At 37.0% G+C, this 26,007-nt stretch overlaps 1 protein-coding gene across 1 annotated transcript in view; it reads left to right on the top strand.

The window, feature by feature from the left end:
- ANKRD26 (ankyrin repeat domain 26) overlaps positions 1-26,007 on the top strand; it is a 115,244-nt gene that overhangs the window by 34,218 nt on the left and 55,019 nt on the right. The window contains 10 exon segments of the mRNA XM_043563475.1: positions 2,428-2,488; positions 2,597-2,799; positions 9,076-9,202; positions 9,513-9,574; positions 13,159-13,249; positions 15,337-15,435; positions 16,064-16,092; positions 16,186-16,258; positions 17,907-18,164; positions 21,315-21,388. Of these exon segments, the coding sequence (XP_043419410.1) occupies positions 2,428-2,488; positions 2,597-2,799; positions 9,076-9,202; positions 9,513-9,574; positions 13,159-13,249; positions 15,337-15,435; positions 16,064-16,092; positions 16,186-16,258; positions 17,907-18,164; positions 21,315-21,388 (1,077 nt within the window).

Genomic DNA, 26,007 nt, shown 5'->3' on the forward strand with positions numbered 1-26,007 from the left:
TTTGTCTCTATCTTTTGTTCTACATTTAGACTAAAATAATATTAGAAAATGTAGAAATTTAGATGTTTAAGTTATTTCTCAACATTTGTCTTACAAAGGTGTTTCCCTGTATTTTTGAAATAACTCCATGAAGATTAAGTTAAAATTCTGCATCTACCTGAAGAATACATGTTTTGCTTAAAATAGTAGCTCTATGAGCAGAGGCTCTTCATAGCCAAGTTGTAAAATTTCTAATTTCAGAAATCTTTCATATTCCAGCTTTTAAAAATATCTAGTCCTAGTCCTTGTGTCAGATTCTAAAATTTAAAGTTTCAGACATTTGATATTTATTTAAATGTTCATTTTGAGGCCCCTAAATCATTATAAGCTGCTGGAGGTTAGGAGACATAATTGTGTATCTCCTGGAGCTCCTAGAATAAAGTCTTGCTTGGAAGAAGCAATTTAATATTTTTGAATGTTGAATAAATGAGCAGGGAAATGGAATTCCGTATAATGGAATTTGAAAAGTAACATAATATGCATAATATATAATAATTAAATATGTGAATTTAATAAATAAGGCTTCAATTTATATTCCATTTTAGTGTTTAATATTTATAAACTCAAATGAATTATATTGAGGAAATCAGGAGTTATATAAGAAAGAAGGTTACAGTATATTTTTTAGTATCTTCCAATTGTGAGCTTAGAATTTTAGATAAAAATTCCTCAGCTTTTTTTTTTTTTAACCCCATCTTTATCCCATTAGATACATCCTTTGAAGGTATACATTTCTTCCTAGAATTCTCATTCCCAATTCTTTCTCCATATTGAACATTTATGTGTTGGGCACCTTTCTTTTTCTGTTTTTTGTTTGTCTAGTAATAATTTATAGCTTTTAGGAAGTGATAGATGACCACTAATTGAACAATTTATTTTATAGTGAAAAAATTAAATTCTTTATTACAGTATTTATAACCAGATAACTGTAGAGTGATGAAAGTCAGTATTATTAGGGATATGCTATGAATAAAAGCCTCTGTTTTACATATATATTATATATATATAACTTAAAAAGTTTAAAAGAGACTATTGTTCATAGCATATTCGTAATCGTATTTATATACCTGTTGAAAAATATATGTGTTTTCCACTTACCTTATTTTGCTCACATTTTTCCTTTTTTTCCTTGTCTTAATCTCATTCTTGATTGATTGCTCATATTTTATTTTTTTTCCTTTTTTCCTCTTCTCCCCCATGCTTTTTTATGTATTTTTTATTTCTTTAAAGTTTATTTATTTTGGAGAGAGAGAAAGAGAGAGAGTGCAAGCAGGGTAGGGGCAGAGACAGAGGGAGACACAGAATCCAAAGCAGGCTCCAGGCTCGGAGCTGTCAACACAGAGCTCATTGTGGGGCTCAAACACACAAACCGTGAGATCATGACCTGAGCTAAAGCTGGATGCTTAACTGACTGAGCCACCTAGGTGTCTCTCCCACCCCCCTCCACCATGCTTTCTTTTAATGGTTTACCCCTACCCTAAATTTCTTTGCAGAAAACATTTCTTTAGTGTCTGTTCTTTTAGTACATCTCTTTCTGCCTCCATTGTCAACATATTTGGTTATGGCATCTATTGTCTGTGTGTGGTTTTCATCCATGACTCATTGCCCCACAAGGTTTATTATTCTTTTTTTCTCTTTATTGGGAGGAGCTGAACTAAATTTTGGGGTATTGTTTTTATGTTTTTGGAGAGAGAGAGAGAGAGAATGAGCACGTGCTAGTAGGGAGGTGCAGAAAGAGAGGGAGGTAGAGAATCCCAAGCAGGTTCCACGCTGTCAGCACAGAGCCTGACGTGTGGCTTGAAGCTAACGGTTGAGATCATGACCTGAGCTGAAATCAAAAGTTGGTCACTTTACTTACTGAGCCACCCAGGTGCCCCAGAAGGAGCTAAATTTAAACAGTCATTTTTATCTTTAGGGTTTTGACAAACAGAAGCAACTTAAACTGTTTGCAATTCCAACTTACCTACATAAGATACTACTAAAAAGTGAATTTTTATATTTTCTTTTACAAGAGATAATTCATGGAAATATAAATCATGCAAATATTTCAAAATGTAACACATTTAAATTTCTTAGTGTTAGTTTTTTAATATACTTTTAATTACCTAGGGATAAGTTTTTGTTTTAGGTTACTTTGAAAGTATTTGTATAATAATCAGAGGTAAGGAAAGTAACGTTTTGAGACTACCTATGAGATCTCTCGTAATCCTTATCACATGAGAAAATGTCGACTGGTTGTAGTAAATGGCATAACTGAGATTGAATCTACATTTGAATGATTCCAAAGCCTGTGTTCCTTGTGTAATGGTGCTCATTTGGTAATGGTGAATATTACCATTTTATCGAATTGGATTCTTGTAATCCTTAAAGCTATTAATTCTTTTCTAGAATGTCCCGAAACCAAGTGTAGCAAAGCTACTGCATTCTTCTGGGCAATTCATGAAAAACAGTAAGCTATTGGAAGACTTGTATTATTCACTAATTCTTGTCCATTCTTGTGTTATTCACTAATTTGAAGTTACAGATATTTTCATGTCCTCTTTTGTTTTCTACTAAGTGAGAGCAAAACGTGGCTCTGTGAAAGCAGAAGGTGGAACCTTATCTGAGGACAATGATCCTGATTCTGAAAATGAAGATGTGGGTGAAACTCTTTCCAAACCACCAACCAGAGATTATGGCGATTCTCTTCCTATTTTTCCATCAGCTAAATCTCTTCTAAAACCTTCTCTCAAGACGTTAGCTGTCCTTGGTCTTCCAAAGGTGAGTTGTTTTGTTTTATTCCTCCCCCCGCCCCATACCATCCTCTTGCTCCTTGTAATGATGAAAAGGATCTTAGGAAGAAATGGAAGTCCTCAAGATCATAATAGAAAACAGTGTAATGACAACAGAGAGGAAGGTACAGGATTGAGATTTATAAAGGTTGGTGGGAGTAAACAATTCTCAGGTATGCCTTTATGGAAGCAAAGAAGTAGAAGGCAGCTGGAAAGAACAGCTAGATGCATATGAAGATGAGGAGGGAGATGAAGGGGAAGAATTCATTTCAGAGGGGTGAGATGAATTTAAAGTATGAAGAGTTGAGAGAAAGTATAAAAACACACCAGCAATGGTGGGATTAAGGGGAGAAATTATTTTAAGTGCAAATTAAGAAAAAAAAAAAGCCAGGTAATAAAAAAAAATGCTTAGACTCTTCTGAATGACTTATAGCTGATTTTTGTGAAGAACTGGAAGAAATTTTTGCCCTTACATTTAAGTTTAATAAAGGTGATATCCTATATTTAGTTTAGCAAAACCTGTGTTTCTAAGGAATGCAAAGTGAAATCTGTTTTAGGCCATACCAGATTTATTGCGAATTTTCAGTTTTTGGCTATTGTCTTTCTTGGGGTTTCTAACTTAACTTACTGTGTGGTATAATCTTGGTATATTTTAGGTCTTTTTGAGTAGAAAGAGAGGAAATAAACGTTTATTCTTTTCATTAAATAAAATTTCTGGTTATGTAAATAAGGTTCTTTATCCATGAAATGAAAAACTAAATTTGAAGCTGCAACACTGAATTTGTTTTTTAGCTTATTTATTTATTTTGAGAGAGACAGCAAGCAGGGTAGGGGCAGGGAGAGAGGGGAGAGACAGAATCCCAAACAGGCTCTTCATTGTCAGCACAGAGCTCGACACATAACTCAGACTCACAAACTGTGAGATGTCGACCTGAGCCCAAATCAAGATGCTGAACTGCCTGAGCTACCCAGGTGCCACTTAAGCTGCAAACTCTTATTTGAGAGTTGCAAACTCTTTATTTGAGAGAGAGAGAGAGATAGAGAGAGAGAGAGACAGACAGAGAATCCTAAGTAGGCTTTGTGCTGCCAGTGTCAAGCCTAACACAGAGCTTGAATAACCTGAGCCAAAATCAAGTTGGACGCTTAACCAGCTGAGCCACCCAGGTGCCACTCTTTTTTTTAATAGTATCTGCATAGAATAGACACATACACACATACCAAATGAATGAACTCAAAATGTATAAATTTTTGTCTAATGTGAACTCTTTGTCATAATAGAATCATAAGGCAGGAAAGGTTGCCACGAGAGTATACAAAATTCTTTCGAGAAGATTTTTACTTACTCGAATATCTCCAACAATAGATATAATGCCCTTCTGAATCTGTTCATACAGTTTTTGCTTTAAAATCAAGTTTGTCTGATGTAAGTATGGCTACTCCATCTTTCTTTTGACTTCTAGTAGCATGATAGGTGGTTCTCCAAAGCTTCACTGTCTTTTCTTTAAAAAAAAAAAAATTTTTTTTTAAGTTTATTTATTTTTGACAGAGACAGAGTGCAAGCATGAGCTGGGGAGGGACAGAGAGAGAGAGAGGGAGACACAGAATCCAAAGCAGGCTCCAGGCTCCAGGCTCCAAGCTGTCAGCACAGTGCCTGATGCGGGGCTCGAACTCATGAACTCTGAGATCATGACCTGGGCCGAAGTCAAACGCTTAACCGACTGTGCAACCCAGCTGCCCCCCAAAGCTTCACTTTCAATCTGCAGGTGTCCTCAGGTCTAAAATCTGTCTCTTGTAGACTGTATATAGATGGATCTTGGGTTTTTTTTTATCCTTTCTGGTACCCTGTGTCTTTTGATTGGGGCATTTAGTCCATTTATATTTAGAGTGATTATTTTAAGATATGGAAGATATGGATTTAGTGTCATTGTGTTATCTGTAGGTTTCATGCTTGTGGTGAGGACTCTGGTCCTTTGTAGTCTGTGCTGCTTTCCACTCACAGAGTCCCCCTTAGGATCTCCTGCAGGGCTGGTTTAGTGGTCATGAGCCCCATTAGGTTTTGTCTGTCTGGGAAAGCCTTTCTCTCTCTTTCTATTCTAAATGACAGCCTTGCTGGGGAAAGGATTCTTAGCTGCATATGTTCCCATTCAGCGTATTGACTGTTTCCTACCCCTCCCTTCTGCCCTGCCAAGTTTCACTGGACAGGTCTGCTGCTACCCTTATGTGTCTTCCCTTGTAGATTAAGATCCGTTGGTCCCTAGCTGCTTTCAGAATTCTCTCTTTATCTTTGCATTTTTCCAGTTTCGCTATGACATGTCATGGTGTTGACCTAGTTTTGTTGATTTTGAAGGGAATTCTCTGTGCTGCCAGGACTTGGATGCCTGTTTCCTTCCCCAGATGGGGGAAGTTCTCAGCTATAACTTGTTCAAATAAACCTTCTGCCCCTTTCTCTCACTCTTCTTCTTCTGGGACTCCTATGATGTAGATATTATTTCATCTCACTGAATCACTTAGGTCTCTAATACCTGCTTCATGGTCTAGTAATTTCCTTTCTTTCCCTTCTCTGCTTCATCTTTGTCCATAATTGTATCTTCTATTTCACCTATTCTCTCTTCTGCTTCTCCCATCCTTGCTGTCACTGCATCTAGTTTATTTTGTATCTTGTTTACAGCATTTCTTTTTTTAATTTTTATTTTGTTAATTTTTTAAAAATGTTTTTATTTATTTTTGAAGGAGAGAGAGAGACAGAACATGAGCGGGGGAGGAGCAGAAAGAGGGAGACACAGAATCCGAAGCGGGCTCCAGGCTCTGAGCTGTCAGCACAGAGCCCGATGCGGGGCTTGAACTCACCAACAGTGAGATCATGACCTGAGCCAAAGTCGGATGCTCAACCGACTGAGCCACCCAGGTGCCCCTTGTTTACAGCTTTCTTAATTCATCGTGACTATTCTTTAGGTCCTTGATCTCTGAAGCAGTAGATTCTCTGCTGTCTTCTGTGCTTTTTTTCAAGCCCAGCTATTAGTCTTATGGCTGTTATTCCAAATACTTGATCAGATATATTGTTTATATTTCTTTTGAGCTATTCTCTGGCTCTCCTTTCTTCCTGGATTTTTTTTTGAGGAGAATTCTTCTGTTTTGTCATTTTGGCTAGTTTCCTTCCCTTTATGTGTTTTAATAACTTGTTATGTGTTCCGCACCTGCAAGTACTACTGTATTAAAAAATGGTCATGCACTGTCCAGGGCCTGGCACTTGAAGAAGTGTTTTTGGAGTGTGTTGTGTGCACTCTTTTGTTGTGTCTTTGCCTGCTTTTCTCCCTACTTGGAGTAGTGGTTTGGACCTTCCACCAGGTGTGTTTTGATTTGTTTGTTGAAGTAACCCTGGAAAAAAGGAGAAGGGGGTGTTGAAGAAACCTTATCCCAAACAAAGAGAGGTATGACAGGGGTGGCAAAAAAGACCAGGCAGAGAATCAAAGAAACTATAGGGCTTAATCCAGAAAGAGAGAGAATACAGAAAATAAAGAAGGAGATACAGAAAAGGTGTGAAAGGAATAGAGTAAAATGCCCGCTTTTAAACAAACAAATAACCAAAACAGAGGAAAAAAGAAAAAATATATATAGTAAGATTTGACGTAAAGTCAAATCAGAGGCTATGAGGCTGATTCCAAAGGGAGGAGAGGAAAGAGTAGAGGAGAAAGAAAAGGGAAAAGAGAAGGAAAGAAACTGAAAGAAAAGAGGGGTGCTTGGGTGGCTCATGTGGTTACATGTCCGACTCTTGATTTTGGCTCAGGTCATGATCTCACTGTTCGCGGGTTCGAGCCTCGCATCAGGCTCTGCACTGACAGCATGGATCCTGCTTGGAATTCTCTCTCTCTCCCTTTCTCGGCACCTCTCCTGCTTGTTCACTCACTCTCCTCTCAAAATAAGGAAATAAATATTAAATAAAAAGAAAGAAAAGAAAAAAAGTAATTAAAGTAAAAAAACAAACAAACTAACATACACAACCACAGGACAGTTGTCTACTAGTGCCCGGTCTACTAGTGCCCGGTCTACTAGTGTCTGGTTCCGTCAGTGTCAGTCTCACTACCTTAGAGAAGCAGTTACCAGGCCCAGAGGGGCGGGGTTTGGTGTAATGGGTCTGCCTCCATTGGGGCTCGTGTCCGTTCCCTGAAACCCCACCATGTTGGTGGGGAGAAAAATGGCGACATTCTAATCTCTCCTCCCCACACGAGGTGCCTCAAACCTCACTCTTTAGGCTGTCCTCACAGAATAGCCTGGGGGGGCCGGCTTGCCTTGCTCCACAGTCTCCTATGCTTCCTGAGCACTCCGCTGGGATTCAAAACCTTAGAGGATCCCTGTTCCCCCAGACCTGGTTCTGGGGTAACGCCAGTCTGTTCAGGGGACAAAGGGCCTCTGGCTTGTGCCTGCAGGGTCTTTTTCCCTTGGTTGGGGGGTAATATACCCTCTTTCCACTGTACTCAAGGGAGGGGACTGTTCTCTACCAGTGTAGCCCTGAGATTGCTACCAAGCCTAGGGGTGGCTCCCTCCTCACCAGGCGTGGGAGGTGGCAGCTCTGGTCTAGAGAAAGTCTGGCAACCTTGAAAATTCTGATTTTTAGCTTCTAAGGCAGTTTTGCAAAGTAGAAATTGACTCTCTGGACCTCTCCTTGGTCCGTGGTCCGGAGAGGTTTTCTCTTATCCAAATACAATCCCACACTTCCCACAGCCTCTCCTTCTCTTCCGTTCGTTTTTCCACCGAAGGGCTTCCCCCACTCCATGCCTGTGTTGCCCATTTTATTTCTCCTAATTCGCATACACACACTTCTGTCCCACCAAGCTGTCTCTTTGCACCTGTGGAGATTTTTCTGTCACTGTGCAGCCTGTATTCCTGGTATTCCAAGTGCTCTGACCTCAATACTGCTGTGTTTGAGGGACAAGGGAAATTCTGATCCCCTTCCTCTGCCATCTTAACTCCTCCCTCCTCCTTTTATTTTCCTTTTCACAATTTCAGAGTTCTGTGTAGGTTTACATTATTATATCAGTTTAATATGTTTTATAGATATTTATTATGGGCTTTTCTTCCTCGAAATTTATTGATCTGAATTTTGTCTTTTTTTTTTTTTTTAAGTTTATTCATTTATTATTTGGAGAGAGAGAGAGAGAGCACAAGTGGGGAGTAGCAGAGAGACAGGGAGAGAGAGATAATCCCAAGCAGGCCCTGCACTGTCAGTGCAGAACCAGATGGGGGGCTTGAACCCATGAACTGCGAGATCATGACCTGAGCTAAAATCAAGAGTCAGGTGTTAACTGACTGAGGCATTCAAGCGGCCCTAAAATTTTCTTCGGAAGTCCCCTGGGTACTTCAAATTTAATATGTCCTAGTTTAAAGACATTGTTTTTGACCCTTCCCCTTTCCTCTTTCCTGACTCTTTGTAATCTGCTCTGTCATTTGTTTTCCCTAGCCTAATAAATAGCAGCCCTGAAACAGGAAGAGTCCTGGACTCCGAACTTCCCTGAAACGACCACATCCAGTCACTCACCACATTCGATATTTTGTACCTGCTTACCATTTTTCATGTTATTCCTATAATTCACTCTCTCACCTATAATTTTGCAATACTCTTCTGGTTTTGCTTCCTTTATGTTCATCCTACATTGCTGTCAGAGTGACTTTTCTAAAATATATTTGTGACAATGTAATTCCTCTGCTTATTTAATGGATCCCCATTACCTGTAGGAGGAAACTCATGTTCTAGCATAACACTTGCTCTTTTTATTTTTTGGTTTCGTCCTGATGTTCCAGTAATATCTATCTATCCCCTTCCCAATAACTCTGTTCCAGTTTTGCCATATTCCATAGGTGTTGTCACTTACTATATTATTTCATACTTGATCCTTTTGCTCATTCTAGAATGCCCTTCACACCCTCCCTGTGCACTTGTCTGTCTTTTAAGATATACCCTTATCTTCCCAGAGTTTGCTGAGCTTCCCAAATGTGTTTTCTCCTTTGTGCGTTCACTGTGCGTTATTCACTTCACTCGTAGAACTAGTGGATATTTTTCTGTCCTTACCTGTTTTCATGCATCTCTACCACTACTAGCCTATAGAACAGACTCTGTCTTTTATTTATATTTCCAGCTCCTCCCCGGATAGTGCCTATGACTTGACAGATACAGTATGTGTTTGTCTTTCTGAGTGGGTGAGTGTTTGACCAAATGAATTAATGTGATGTTTTTCTGAAGCTGGGTTTTTGTTTTGTGTTGTTTTTATAGGAAGGAACAGCAAAGTCAGCAGTGGAAGCAAAGGAAGATGGTATTGGTATTATTGAAAATGTGCCACCAGAGCAAACAGTTAATGACAGTTTGACTTCTGGTGGAGTGCATAAAAATTACAGAAGTGGTAAGCTAGTGAATCTCTGTGAGTTGTTTTTCTATGGTTAAATGCTATGAAAAAATCTGAAAGTATGTAGATCCAAATATATTATTCATTTTTCGTTAAGCTATTTTTCTGTTGCTATCTTTATGTGTCTGTTGCTTTCTTTATAAGTATCCCAAGTACTACCACCTTTTTCTTCCTGAAAATCTTCAACTCCCTGAACATGCTTTCTGCTATTGCTTTTATTTTATTGAAATATTCATGAATGGAGATAGACTATGTGTTTAAAATTCATAGTAACACACGTTTTCATTAATTTATCTGTATTTTATAGATATGATGTCAGCATTAGGATTAGGAGAAGAGGAAGATGTAGAATCACCTTCTGATCCTGAGGTACTGTCTTCTTATTATTTTTAAATATAAGCATTGAGTGATGTTAAAACATCAAAGAGATGCTTTGACTTTATTCTCTCATCTCTGCATTTGCCCATAGAAACCATTTCCTTATATTTTTACCTATAATTGATAAAATAATTGTGTTAATTATGACAATACAGTATAATACAGTTCTCTTGCAAACTTAATGAAAGTTGCTTAGTATTAGTACAGAAAACTAAGGCTTAGAGGGAATTAGTTTGGGTTTTGAAGTTAAGTTATCTAAACTAAAGAATTACTAAAGAAATACTCAACCTATGGCCAAATGTATGATTCTGTGGTGTATATGGATGTGTCAAACTCCTAATGACATCCAGAAAGAGTTTGGATTATGGTGTTTTACAACTTGAACCTTCAAAAGATAATGCCTGGGACTTGAAAATATTGTATTTGATTGCCAAGTAGATCTACAAGGAGCATTGGGATTATGATAACCACAGTTTGGTTTGGTGGTGCTTTAATAATAAAACCCTTTTCGGATAGTTAAAATAACATCGTGGCACACGTATAGTAATATAAGTAAAGTAATGATGACCTATTCTAAGGTGATAACTAAGGATAGAGGTTAAAAGGGCCTGATCTTTTAGACACAGGCAGCTGCTGCATAATGCTGCAAGCACTGTATTTGAAGTCAAAAAACATGCTGTCATCTTGGTTCCATCACTTCCTAGCTGTGGGATCTTGGAAAAACTTGTTTAACTTGTTTGAATGTCAATGACCTCGTTCCTAAAGATGGTACTAATACTCGCCTCTTGGTTTTGTGTAATGAACAGATGTGATAACGCTTTGAAAACTGTAAAGGGGGCTATAGAAATAGAAGACAAAATGATCACAGTGGTATTTAGTGACTTACTAAATATTGAGGATACTTTTTTTTTTTGAATCTTTGTTTATTTTTGAGAGGGGGGGTGAGGGGAAAGAAGATCCGATGCAGGCTCTGCACTGAAGAACAGGGAGCCCAGTGCAAGACTTGAACTCATGAACTGTGAGATCATGACCTGAGCCAAAGTTGGGCGCCTAATTGACAAAGCCACCCAGGCTCTCCAAGAATACTTTTTTTATGTGAAGATGTCTGAAGGCCAATAAAATGGCAGTAGTGTCCAGAAGAGAATGGGAAATTTAGAATTGGTTTTTGATTTTCTAATTTGGGCTATGTTAAGTTTCAGTAATCTATTAGTAGAGACATCATATGTGTATACAGTTGACCCTTGAACAAGATGGGCTTGAACTGTAGGAGTCCACTTACATACAGATTTTTTTTCTATAAATACAGTACCATCCTGTAAATGTATTTTCTCTTCCTTATGATTTTCTTTTTCTTTTTTTATTATTCATTTTGAGAGACAGAGGACAGAGCATGCGAGTAGAGGAAGAGGGATAGAGAATCTTAAGCAGGCTCCACACTGCCAGCACAGAGCCTTACATTGGGGTTGAACCCACGACCTGTAACATCATGACCTGAGCCAAAGTCAAGAGCCTGACCCTTAACCAACAGCACCAGCCAGCACCGCTTCCTTACGATTTTCTTAATAACCTTTTCTTTAGTTTATAGTGTAAGAATACAGTATTTAATACATATAACATAGAAAACATGTGTTAATCGACTGTTTATATTACTGGTAAGGTCAGCATTTCGTTATAGTAACTCTGACCTTCCATGCTCAATTTACAGAGTTAATGGCCGAATGAGGATTAACAGGTAGATTAGAGGGCTTCTGCTTTAATATTCTGGTTTTTAATATATACTTTTCGATTTTTAAGTCTAATTGCTTTTGCTTTTATTTATTTTTAAAAAGTTTTTAACGTTTATTCATTTTTGAGTGACAGAGAGAGACACATTGTGAGTGGGGGAGGGGCAGAGAGAGAGGGAGACACAGAATCGGAAGCAGGATCCAGGCTCTGAGCTGTCAGCACAGAGCCCGACACGAGGCTTGAACTCACGAACCGTGAGATCATGATCTGAGCCGAAGTTGGACACTCAACTGACTGAGCCACCCAGGTGCCTCGTCTAATTGCTTTTAAAGTAGGAAATTCAGTAGATTAGTAGCTACGTTTTTGATATTTGTGGATTTTCGAGTGCATGGCCATCAGAGCCCTTAACCCTTGGTTTGTTCAAGGGTCAACAGTATAGCGATTTGGTACTTTTGAGATCTTCTCAATGAGATTATTGCAAATGTTTTGACCTTAATAAATTTGTCCTTATATACTGACTGCATACCAAGCAGTTAGATACTGAGTGTACAAGTTGAGGGGTTAGGTTGTAGTGGTCGGAGCAGAAAAGTAAGTAAACAGCAATCCATTATAAGTCAGTATAAATGCTTCCTAGAAAGAAAATGGAGAATGTTAGGTTAGAGAATATTGGGGGAGTTTGTAGTGAGGATGAGAATGAGAGTGGGAGTAGGAATTTTGGTAGTCAGAAAAGATCTGAGTGTGGCAAAAGCTGCCAAGTGAAAGATGAGAAGGACCAGTCATGTGAAGATCTTGGCGAGGGACATTCTGGACAGAGAGAACCACGGATCATCATTTTACTCTAATGTCTTAGAGTGACCAAGAAGTAGGAAGACCCACTCCATCATCATAATCATTGTTGTGTGTAGAAAAGAAAATGTGCATACTGAGATAAGTGCTTGGCACATTTTAGGTGATTAATAAATGTTCTTATACTTGCCTTTTAAAAGCTTACAACACTTTTTGAAGAGTTTCATACCCATATCTAAAATTTTTTTACTATTAACCATAATTTGAAGAAAAGTTTTTCTTACTACTTTGCCATTCGATCCAACCCTTCTTTCATCAATAAAAATTTCAAGCCTTTGTTTACCTAAATGAAGCAGCAGCTACAACAGTGTTTTGTTTATACTCAACATGATATACTCCAAAGTTTCTTATCATATGAGATATCAATTAACACTAAAACAAATGTCTGCCATTCTATTAGAAGCAGTTTAAATTTATAGCAAGTATACTTTTAAAGAATTTGTTTAAAAAAAATTTTTTAATGTTTATTTATTTTTGAAAGACAGCATGTGAGTGGAGGAAGGGCAGAGAGAGAGGGAGACACAGAATCCAAAGCAGGCTCCAGGCTCTGAGCTGTCAGCACAGAGCCTGACGTGGGGCTCGAGCCCACGCATTGTGAGATCATGACCTGAGCTGAAGTCAGACGCTTAACCGACTGAGCCACCCAGGCGCCCCTAAAGAATTTATTTAAATACTTATTTTAAATGTCCTTTTATTTTGATCGGGAATGCAAAGTAAGGTGTTTTGTTAGTTCCTTTTTGAAATGTGCATATAAGTCAGTCTTCTGTCTATGAAAGTATTCTGGCCTTCCATGTTCAGTGTACAGAGTCAATAGCCAAATGAAGATTAAAAGGTACACTTAATCAAGAGAGCATATATGAGGTTTTCTATTTAAATGTTTTGGTTTTCAATATGTTTTTCTTATTTGTAAGTCTGATTGTTATTAAAATCGGAAATTCAGATATTTTCTTAGAAAAGGATTAGGAAATCTTTACACAACTCATTATTGATGCTAATTTTAACAGAGTATGTCTGAGAGTCCAAACAAATATGTTCCTCATTTATCTGGAGCTGTGGATCAGAAAGGGCAAAGTATATTAAATGGACAAGTAGAAGGTAAGAACTGTATTTTACTAAGAGGTCATTGGACAGAATGTTGATTTAAAACAGGAATACTGATATATTCTAATATCTAAAGAAAATCGCCTATTAAATGCATAGTAAAGAGAAAGAGATGTGAAAAGGAGATAAGTTGTATCTTATGTGGTGTCAGCAACAGATTAAATTGAGAGTGCCACCAAAGGAGCTAAATGACTAGTTCCCTTTCAAGATACTGTAAGACCTAAGGAACCTCAGGAAATAAGAAAAGAGCCAAAGAGGGAATGATGAGAACAGTGGAGACTACAGGGAATAAATGAAGGAAAGTAAGCAGGTGTTTATAGTGTTTCTACTGGAAGGTGGTAAAATACACTAGTTCTTTAAAAGGAATAGCAGGCTATTTGAAATGTAGGAATACTGTAAGGTGAGCTTCCAGTACTAGAATTTGTCAGAGTAGCATACCAAAATTTCCCACTCTTACTGTTATCCTCTTTGTTGGGAAGACATTAAGGACTGACAGCTGATGATGCAGAGTTATGTCCTATCTACCATGGATGAACTTACGCATTTATAGTCAGCGATAAATGTACATACCTTAATGCCATATCAAATTGGAGGTACTTCATAAGAGAGTTATCATTTAGTGCAAAATAAGAGAATTGGAAGGAGGGTCAGTTAGGGAGACATCAAGGAAGCTATAGCTCTGATAAAAAGTTCCATTAGAAAGTTTATGACTTTTAGGGCGCCTGGGTGGCTCAGTTGGCTGAGTGTCCGACTTCAGCTCAGGTCATGATCTCAGTTCATGGATTCAAGCCCCATGTCAGGCTCTGTGCTGACAGCTCAGAGCCTGAAGCCTGCTTCAGATTCTGTGTGTTTGTCTTTCTCTGCCTCTCCCCCGCTCATACTCTGTCTTTATCTGTGTCAAAGATATACATTAAAAACAAAATTTTTTGGAGGCACCTGAGTGGCTTGGTCGGTTGAGCGTCAGCCTCTGGGCTCAGGTCGTGATCTCGCGGTTCGTGAGTTTGGGCCCTGCATCAGGCTCTGTGCTGACAGCTTGGAGCCTGGAGCCTGCTTCGGATTCTGTGTCCCCACCCCCTCTCTCTGCCCTACCCCTGCTTGTGCTGTGTCTCTCTCTGTCTTTCAAAAATGAATAAACATTTTGGGGGAGTTGATAGTGGGTATAGAGGGTATAGATGTAAGATACTCCTGCTAAACAAAGGGGAAAAATGTGGTAGAGATAATCCATAACAAGAATATAAAAGTGGAACATTCAAGACCATAGATCCAGAAATTACTGTTGAGAAGGAGGACTAGTGAAGGGAAAGAGAGAGGAATGCATGGTGTGTTAGCTAGGAAACTTTGGAGTTGAGGAGGAAGCTCGAGAGAATTCACGTTAGATGGCTGGAGTACATGTGCACTAAATCAGAAGATTAGATCACAGCTACTCCAAAGAATACTAAAAGCAAGTGGAGTGCTAGAATTGGGGTAAAACCTAGCCACTCATTTATCCTCCTCAGATCTCTTAGACATCAAAGATACATGTTGCATTGGTATTCATTATTCAGATGAGATTAATTTGAATATGGAAGCATTGGCTGTTATTTTTTTAAGACAGCTAATTTATTATATGATAGCTATTTTTAAAAATTTTTTAATGTTTATTTGAGCGTGAGACCGAGGGCAAGCAGGGGAGGGGCAGAGAGAGGGAGGGAGACACAGAATCTGAAGCAGGCTCCAGGCTCTGAGCTGTCAGCACAGAGCCCAGTGCAGGGCTTGAACCCACAAACTATGAGATCATAACCTGAGTTGAAGTTGGATGCTCCACCGACTGAGTCACCTAGGTACCCCATGATATGATAGCTATTTCGTAAAAGCCTTTTTTAAAGGCTTACATGATCTACCAAATCAAACTAATTTTGGAAACAAAAGAAGTGATAGGGTTAATTCCCTAAATGCTAAAATGGTTATTTTCAGTAAATATGATGCTGATTTTGAAATGGAAAAGATTTTTGGTATCTAAAAATTTTGTGGCAATTAATTTTATTTTTCCCTTTTGGTAATCATATTTCCATATTAAAAGCTTATTATACATTATTTCTTAGATGTGTTTTATATACCTTCTTGCATGAGTGGATCAAGAAACTTTAAGATGGCTAAACTAGAGGATACAAGAAATGTAGGCATACCAGTAACACACATGGGTATGAACAAAAATGAATACTTTTATTGACTGTTATTCTACAAGTATATATCCAAGCTGATCAATTCAGTACACTTGCTCTGATGAGAAAGAAATTATGCATTCAACTGAACCGTCATCACAACTGTGTACTGACTAAATTACAGGACAAATTGAAGAACATGGTAAATACTTGTAGTATAATGGTATAAATGATTTTGCTGTACTGCACATTAAGGGTATGCTGTTGCATTCTGCCATCGGCTTTCACATTTATCCTCTCAGGGTCATGAATTGTTCCTCTAATTCAAGATTGCTTTTCTTTACATCAGTCAGCATGTTCACATTGGTACATGTGCACTTTTCTATTTTAGTTAGTCATTTGAAACATAATCTTAACTTTTGACATCCTAACTGCATGTTCTGTGGAGCCTATATTCCTATTTTTTCTTCAGTATGTATAATGCGTTCATTTTTCTGTCTTGTCACTGTCTTAACCCACCTGCCTGTCCCCCCAAAAATAAAACACCAAAACCTAATGTAATCATTTTCAAAGCGAAGCATGAGGATTCAGCTCAGTACTAACTGCATGAATGTATAGTTGGCTTTCATATTTACATATAATTGACTATTTCCCTTTTGCTTTTTAGATCCTCCTGACAAATATCCTCACTTGAAGGTAAAACTTCTATATTTTTATCCTGAATTTTTAACTACAGACTGTGTGAGATGTACATTATGTCTTAATCATATTGTTTTAATACCCATTCAGCCTACCGTTGAAGTGGAAGATTCTTTTTCTGATAAAACAGTAGGAATGAAGGATATACAGACATCCAGATCAGGTAAATTTTACAATACAAATTTAACAGTGGAAAGAAGTACACTAAAATATTTGAAATGCTCTTATTCCTCATTTTTTTTGGTGGCACATTTAGTTGAAGGATTTGACATAAATAAGGTAGATGTCATTGTTGGTATCCATGTTTGAAGAAAAGATATTTACAAGCATAGGAAAAAGAGATTTAAAAAATATAAGCTTTAGTTCATGTTTCTTGTTTTATTTTGGAATCCTAAATATTCCTAATATTAATTATTAGACTCTTAGATTTTTCCAGTGTTCAAAATGCTTATTTGAATTCTGACCTTTACTTAGAGTAAAGCTTCACTTGTTAACATGTCCATTGTGTTTTAACTTGATTTCATGTTATCTAAATAACAGTTTAAGCCAAATATGTTCTGCTTAGCAGACTGTGTGTATTTGTGTATGTGTGTATGTATGTATGATGTCTTTGATTATTAAAAATGGGGGAAGTAATTATTTTTATATTTAGTAGATACAATCTTTTAAAACAGTAATTCTGAAGCTTTTTGGCTTTATAGTCCTTTTATATCATTTAAAAATTATTGGGAATTCCAAAGAACTTCTGTTTAAGTGGGTTGCATATGTTGGTATTTACAATATTAGAAATTAAACCTGAAACACTTAAAATACAGGTATACACAGTCATATATTCTGTTGGCCATTAGACCTATGACCCTCAGTTGTGATACTATTGCATATCATATCTTTAGAAGACTCCGTTGTACACTTAATATGAAAATGAGAATGAAAATGTCAAATAATATTTAGTATTATTGTGAAAATAGTTTTGACCTCTTGGACTGCCTGAATGGATGGATCTGGGACTCCAGGGATTTTCAGATGACACTGGAGAACTGTTTTAAACCATATACAGGGTTCATGGATGTGAAATGATAAAGGGGCCTTTGTGATGAAATGGACATTTAAGTTCCACTTCTGCATTTTCTTTCTTTCACTTGTCTTAAGAGGTTTAAATCAGACAATCTTGCTTTTTTTAAAAAAATATATATTTTTGTTACATATTCATTTTCTGTCTCATGGCACTATTTTTTGGATCTAGTGTAGACTGAGACTTAACCTGTTTTTACATGGCAACAATTATGTCACTCAAGGCTTTTGTTTCCATATAAATTTATGTTTAGCCAAGGCTTAAAAATTGAATTCTGATGATATTGGTACATTGAGGAAAGACCATTTCATTGTGCTTAAAGTAGTACCATTCATTAAAAGTTTTTTTAAAAACCCGTGTCTTTAGAACACACAGTGCATATTTAAACATAAAATAAATGGTTAGACATAGATTTTGTTACTAAAATATTCATAACCTTGAGCAGTCTTAATTATTAATAAATAAAGCTTTTATGAGATACAGAATATGTAATAGAGTTGCTTGAATGAATCAAAGTATATAAAGGTAGAGAATTAAAAAGAAAAAATGAGAGACTAGTTAAATTTATCTATGTGAATGTCAAATATAGGACATGTAAAATACAATAAGCTCTGAAGGAGTAGTAGTGTGTTTGGAGGGAGAGGAGGATATGGAACTGCTTCTCTGAGGAAAGAATTGATACAAATTAGTCAAGTATGTATTACTGTTTGCATTCTAATAAATGAAACTTTGTTTTCAGATTTTTCGGATTGGGAGTCTACTAGTTTGACCTTCGGTAATGAGACTTGTCAAACATCCAAGAATTTGAAGGTTGATGATAAATGCCCATTTGTATCACAACCAATGATCAAAAATCAGTCAGCATCCACAGATTCTGGACCGATAACCTTAGTAGATAGAGAAAAGATTAATATTGGAACTGTGCTGCTGTTAGGTAATTGTACACTCCATGACCTGAGTGAATCACAGTTACCAGAAAACCGAGAGAGCAAAGAAGGTAATGAAGCATAGAGAATTCAACCTCTTCGTGGCTTCACCATAGTTGTGGTTTCTCGAAAATAATTTTGTGGCAAAATTTAATTTGTGTTTATTCTTTTTAGGTAACCTACAACCAGAGTATTTTTAGCAATACATTTGCATTCTTCCTTTGACTAAAGCAACATACAGATAGCAAAGAGACATGGAGAAATTAATTTCTTTTAGGCTAGCATTTAGTGTACACTGGAGAATGGGTAGCAGGATTATATTTAGAACTTTCGGACTAGTTGGAAAAACTAGGTACGGATCTAAAGATTGACTACTCAAAACATAGTTTCTTAGCTTTATTTTTATAGCTCTAAATTCACAAGTATCGGTCATACTATAATCACTGTAACAAAAAAAGCACCTTCCCAAACAAAATGTTAAAATACTTCCTATATTTTCTATGATTTTATTTTAGTGTTGGCTTTCTCAATTGAATCACTGAGAATTTATCACATAGTATCATCTTCTCAGCTATGTACACATAGTCTGTCGCCTTGTTTTATTATTTTTAATGAATAAACAGTTCACAAGGAATATTGGTTTTAAAGAGTGCTGTATTATTTAAAAATAATATATGGAAAACCAATTTTTTTAATAGTATCTTAAAAATTTTTTTTTTAATATTTTTATTTATTTTTGAGAGAGAGAGCATGAGCAGGGGAGGGGCAGAGAGAGAGGCAGACACAGAATCTGAAGCAGGTTCCAGGCCCTGAGCTGTCAGCACAGAGCCTGATGCGGGCGGGGCTCGACCTCACAGACTGAGATCATGACCTGAGCCGAAGTCGGACGCTCAACCGACTGAGCCACCCAGGCTCCCCTTGGAAAACCAATTTTAATTCTACTAAGATACTCAGTCTATTGATTAATGACATCTAGTGTGTGTTCTACTTTATGTACCAGTGCCCCTTTTCAGTCATTTGATCAGGTCTGTACTAATAAATTGTACAATATTTTTTTCACCTCTGTAGCTTTATGTTCTTTTCTTTCTTGATTTCTAAAATTAACATGTATTCTCAAAAGATTTTGAGCTCTTTCCTAGAGTAGTGAGTATAAGCTATAAATCCAAAGTTATTTAATATACAAGTGACTTGTTTGCTGTTACTTCTTCATGAGCTTGGTAGATCCCAGAGGCAGGACTTTCAAAACAAAACACCTACACAGGCTTCTGTAACACATAGAAGGATATGAAATAGAAAAATTACAAAATAAATACAAGCAGCTTAAACCAGTTCATATAGATCATTTCTTACTTGATGCCTTTTTATAAAGTTATGAACAGAGTTCTCCAGGGACTGAAGATTGTGTGTTTATTCATTTAATACAGATTTAGTCTGTGCTGGGTCCTAATAATTTTATATCCTGAGTATTTCTGGAACCATTCTGTTGATTTGGATGTGCATCATCTTTATTTTATATTACTGCCTTCTAATTCATCTCCCATCTTTTATTACCATGCCATTCAAATTCATCCTTCCCCACAGTATTTAGAGTGATTTGTCTCAAATGCAAAGAGGACCATGAGCTACTGTTGAAAACATATTTATGTCCAGGCATCTTAAAATTATATATAAGGCTCTCATAATCTAGACTTCTGCCTAACTCTCCATCTTTACACCTTTCTACTGTCTGCTTTTTTCTCTGGCATTCTGAACTGCTGGTGATGTCTTCCTCTTTGATCCCTGTATTTTGGACAAATAGTTACCCTGGCATGTGCTTCTCTCCCTGTCTTGCTAAGGCCTTGCATGCTCTCCCCTTTTTCTGCCTTCTAACACCTTTGAATCTTGCTAACCTCAATGTTGGAGTCTTAGCTCAGTCATTCTCTCTTGAAAAGCCATTCCTGACACCTTTTATCTACATGTTTCTCTAAACCTGGGTGCTTAGTACCTAGTGGGAACTCCGTAAATAATTACTGCATAAAATAAATAAAGGCTGTTGACACAAAGATGATTTAAGAGATTATCCCATACAGTCCAGGAGCAAAAGTAGAAGATACGTAAAGAAATAATTTACAGTTCAGGTGGTGAAGATACACTAGAAAAATCTATAAAGTACTAAGGTAGCCCCAGAGAAAGAGACACCTATTTATCTGGGGAAAGATAGCCATTAACAAGGATGACTCTACATAGCAAGCAGTCTGAGTCCTAAAAGATGGGAAGAAAATTGTCAAATAGTGGAGGAAAATGTTTCAGGAATGTTTACTTATCAGGAACATACACCTATAGAAAGGGTATACACTGATAAAAGCATAAAAAGTAATAGTAATTTTGGAAACCATGAATAATGTAGTTGAATCTTAGTGTGTTATTAAAGAGGTACTGTTACAAGTGTGTTGTGACTTTATATGTTTCTACTGTTTTTTAAAATTTTTGTTTTGTTTCTGATTGTTTTGTTCATTGATGTTAGGTGGATGGATTTGTGAATGAATCTTTGAGATGTTTGTATGCATTTAAGCTGGTAACATCTAGTATTTCCCAAATGGTTTGTTGAAGTTTTAGATAATTATAAGTATTTCTTTTCTTTTTTTTTTTCAACGTTTATTTATTTTTGGGACAGAGAGAGACAGAGCATGAACGGGCGAGGGGCAGAGAGAGAGGGAGACACAGAATCGGAAACAGGCTCCAGGCTCTGAGCCATCAGCCCAGAGCCTGACGTGGGGCTCGAACTCACGGACTGCGAGATCGTGACCTGGCTGAAGTCGGATGCTTAACCGACTGCGCCACCCAGGCGCCCCTAATTATAAGTATTTCTTAAAGAAGTAAATATTCAGGGGCCACCTGGGTGGCGCAGTCGGTTAAGCGACCGATTTCAGCTCAGGTCATGATCTCTTGGTTTGTGAGTGCAAGCCCCACGTCGGGATCTGTGCTGACGGCTCAGAGCCTGGAGCCCATTTCGGATTCTGTGTCTCCCTCTTTCTCTGCCCCTCCCCTGCTCATGCTCTGTCTCTCTTTCCTTCAAAAATAAATAAACATTAGAAAAAAATTTAAAAAAAAAGTAAATATTCAGGTAAAGATTAATTTAAGCTTTCAATTGATAAAATGTTATTTTCTATTTTTATGAAGGTTATAGCTTTTATCTAACCATTCTGAGTAATCTATTTTAACTAAATATATGTATTTGTCAGCAGACCTAGACTTAGAATTAACATCAGTGGAAGAGCGAGAAAGGCTTGATGGAAGTGAAAATAACCACCCACAGGTATGTAAAACGTTAAATTTCCGATTTTATATTGTTTTCCTTGCTTTGATAATGTGATACAGTTCAAGTGAAATTATCTTTTGAATGAGCATTTGAAATTGATAGATTATAACTTAGTATTTAGTTTTCATAAAATTTTATAAGTTACAAAACTTAAAATATTGTTAGAATTTATAGTAACTTATAGCTAAACTTTATCCTTGGAATTGAGGCAAAAAAAAAATTCCTGAATTTTGTTTGCTTCTTCCATTATTGTAACTTCCTTACATGATAAAGAAGGTAACATCAAATATTGAATCATATGTTTAAGCAGTTGAAATTATGAGCAATATAACAATGATGACCACTGACTTAGATTCATGTAGAAGGAGTAATTATTTTCAGTGGTTCAAAATGTTCAGTTTCATATTGCCAGTCACTAATGCCAAGATTAAAGATGTATATTCCAACTTCGGTCTCTTTGTAGTTGACTTCGGAGAATGGGGTCATAAAATGAACACAACTGCCTATTGTAGAATCACACCCTATAGGATGGGTTATACACAATAGGTTTTTAAGTTATTTCATTTCAGCATAGGAGCTCAGTAAGTATTATTAACAGTTTTCTTATCCACTCTCAGCGGACATTACAGTATATCAGAGCTGAGTACAAGTAGATAATCTGTATTGATGTACACCACCATTATAGTATACAATTTGAATTTTCTTTCTCATTGATATTAATTGATTTTGGCTGCTAATAATTTTAAGTTTGCCTATTCTCTAGTTATTAGTCTTTAAAAAATACTCAAATGCACTTTAGGGCTCATTATTTAAGGGATGGTAAGGTAAAATGTTTTTAAAGTTTGCAACATTAAAAGTCATCTAATTTATTTTTTGGTAGATTTAACATGTAATGAATCGTTTAGTTCAAAAAACTGACAAAATTAAGTTTATGAGTTCATGTTTTTCTTCTGTCTTAGGCTAAGGCAAGTTATTTTTCACTTCTTACAGGAAGTTACAATCCAGTGATTTGGGAACAGCTAAACATAGATTAAAAAATTTAACAGTTAAATTTTGATTATTTTCTAATTTTTCTTAGTCCATACTTGATTACTTAAGGATAAGGTTATTTTACAAACATGTATCCCGGCAGAAAAGACATCTGAAAATCAAAACAAGGAAATTAACTGTCCATTTTTGCATCTGCAAAAAATGACTCAAGAACCAGAAATGAATAAGGAATGTGATAGCATGATAGATCTGTATATTCAGGACGTGCTTCTATGCAAAACTTGGAGGCAATGTGGATCAAACAAGGCAAATTAGAGTGGAAAAATAGCTAAAAACTCATTACCAGTGAGTTAAAGCAGAAGTTTGGTGAAATTTGTTAACACTACAGAATTCCTACTTATCTTGAAGAAGAACCACCACATGGTCACCCTAAAGAAGGAGCCAACTTAAAGGAAATACCTTCTAATTGGACAAATAATGTTCCTCAAAAAAAATAAAAATAGATCTACCCTATAACCCAGCAATAGCACTGCTAGGAATTTACTTGATTGTGAGGAAGAAGATGCATTTGGAGTGTCTGTCTCAATAGTATTTCAGGCATTTCCTGAACAAAAAGAGCCTAGTCTTGAAAATGTCATTCTCTCTCATTCATACTCTGGGTCCCCAGAATATGCTTGCCAGTCATCTTCTACGCTTTCTTTAAATGAAAGTAAATCATCAGGGAAATACAAATCAAAACCACACTGAGATACCACCTCACGCCAGTCAGAGTGGCTAAAATGAACAAATCAGGAGACTATAGATGCTGGGGAGGATGTGGAGAAACAAGAACCCTCTTGCACTGTTGGGAATGCAAACTGGTGCAGCCACTCTGGAAAACAGTGTGGAGGTGCCTCAAAAAATTAAAAATAGATCTACCCCATGACCCAGCAATAGCACTGCTAGGAATTTACCCAAGGGATATAGGAGTGCTGATGCGTAGGGGCATGTGTACCCCACTGTTTATAGCAGCACTTTCAACAATCGCCAAATTATGGTAAGAGCCTAAATGTCCATCAGCTGACGAATGGATAAAGAAATTGTGGTTTATATACACAATGGAATACTACTTGGCAATGAGAAAGAATGAAATATGGCCTTTTGTAGCAATGTGGATGAACTGGAGAAGTGTTATGCTAAGTGAAATAAGTCATACAGAGAAAGACAGATACCATATGTTTTCACACTTCTGTGGATCCTGAGAAACTTAACAGAAACCCATGGGGGAGGGGAAGGGAAAAAAAAAAACAAAAAAAAACATCTTAGGGAGAGAGCCAAACCATAAGAGACTCTTACAAACTGAGAATACACTGAGGGTTGATTGGGGGTGGGAGGGAGGGGAGGGTGGGTGATGGGCATTGAGGAGGGCACCTGTTGGGATGAGCACTGGGCGTGGTATGAAAACCAATTTGACAATAAATTTCATATTAAAAAAAAGAAAGTAAATCAGACTGTGAAGATGAGAACAAACCAGACATTGAGCATCTTTTTAACAACAATGAGAATTTTTATAATGATATAGAAAATAAAAAAGCAAGGAACCCACTAGTTACATTTAAAGTGAAAGAAGGCCAAGAGTTTGACTTGCAAATGGCAAAAAATACAGACCAAAATACCACCGACTGTAAATTAGACATTGGACATATACCTCAGTCTAGTGATTCAGAGAGCCTTTTTGGTTTGTGGCTTGCCTGCTCCGATGTGATGAAACATGTGATTCAGACAAAAAGGCATGATATTTCTGCTGTCACAAACACAAGAAAACAAAACCAATACAAGACTTTTTTCCAGATGCCATTATATGCAGATAATGACAGTACTCATAACTATAAAAGTGTTAAGTCTGAATTAGAAATTGTGAGTTCTTCTTCACCATCTAGTTTTCCAGCATCTAAAGTATATTTAAGTGAAGAATTACATCAAGATATGCAAAGGTTTAAGAATGAGATAGGCATGTCACAAGTAGAGTTCCTGGCTTTGGAAAAAGAGAAAGTTCAACTTCCAAAAGAGATAGAGGTCCCCCTTGCTGTTACTCTTGTTTTTTCTTTTTAGCAATTATCGATCCATTCTGATTTTCCACTTAAGAGAAAAGGAGTTTGTATAAAATGGAATTGTCTAAATAAGTAATTGTGTCTGGAAATAGATTATTTCTGCTATCTAACAAATAGGAGTTCAGGAAAACATTATGATTTGTTTTCCTTAAAGTTTCTGTGTCAGTCTTCCAAGTAGCATATGAACTGGGAAACTAATTAGCTATATAAGTACCATGTGACCTCATGAACCAGAATAATCATAAAGACACTGCTTAAAAAACATAATCTCCAGGTTTTTTTTAAATCTATTGGCTTAAATATAAATTGCGTTTCCATAAACCATAAAAGGGGAAGGAAGCAATAACTAAGAGAACGAATATAAACAAATGTTCCCAGCCAGAATTGCTTCAGTATGTGTCAGTAGACCCTGGGTCTAGGGTTCTTTCTTGTCTAGCAAGACAGCGGGATGCAGGATTAAAATGGGAGAGATGGCTAATGTCCGGAGAACACAAGAGCCCCAATTAAAGGTCCTTGCTCTGTTGTTATTAGGATCAGAAGGCTTCCAAACATGGTGATTGACGTGCACAAAGAGACAGTAAATCTGTGAACATGAACTCATGGGCATGAGGGAAAGGGGGTTTGAAGATATAGGGTGTTAGGGGTTTGGGTCAATATAAAACAAAATCCTGGTGCCTGGCAGATGGTTGTTAACAGCCCACCTGAGCACCTTATCTGTTTATCTTAGCTAGTCTAGGGGATAAGACAGATGCTACTTCAGGATCCACAAGGCACCTTTCTTTTGCTAATTAGCTCCCCTCTGGGCATCTTTACCCTGCAGCCTGTAGCCTATAACCCTATTTACCTGTTTACCTAATTTGGTCCTTCCTTCCTGTGAAAGCAGCTTTCTGCTATAATACTAAATTGGGGGGCATTTGCCCTGAATACCTAATCTTGCTTACCTCATACACCTTTGTATGGGGGCCTTTGCCCTCCTCTCTATTCTGGGGCCCTTTGCCCCACTTCTCTCATTTTATTTGCCTAATCTTGTTTACCCAAACTTGGGTGTGAGCATCCTATGGCTTTGTAATTCTTTATGTCTTGTTAACCCATCAGTGCAGGCTCAGGGAGTTCCTAAGCTTACTCCCCACAAATACATGCAGTCTTCTCTGCTTTACTCACAACCTTGGAACTTAGAATTTCAACATGACCGCTTTGAGATAGTTTTAATAACAAATATTTGTATTATCACCACTTTTTTTCACACTTTTTAAATCATCATTCTCAGATGTTTCTGTTGAGTCAAACTTTGACTTTATGTTTAATAAAGTATGACACATTTTGACATGTATGATCTTTACCATGTAGGTAGCATAAGCCTTCAGCAATCCTTCGGTATTTAACTCCAAGGGAGAAAACTGAGTTTTGAGATGTGTGGAGTTTAGAAATAGACAAAATCTAGAGATATCCTTCTTTAAAAGAAAAAGTAGCTATGTCCTCGTCCCCTCTGAAGGTATTAATTTACTGTGCCAAAGTCATACTTTTAAGGTATCCTAT

This window comes from Prionailurus bengalensis, chromosome B4 (assembly GCF_016509475.1).
Source record: "Prionailurus bengalensis isolate Pbe53 chromosome B4, Fcat_Pben_1.1_paternal_pri, whole genome shotgun sequence".
Taxonomy (NCBI): domain Eukaryota; kingdom Metazoa; phylum Chordata; class Mammalia; order Carnivora; family Felidae; genus Prionailurus; species Prionailurus bengalensis.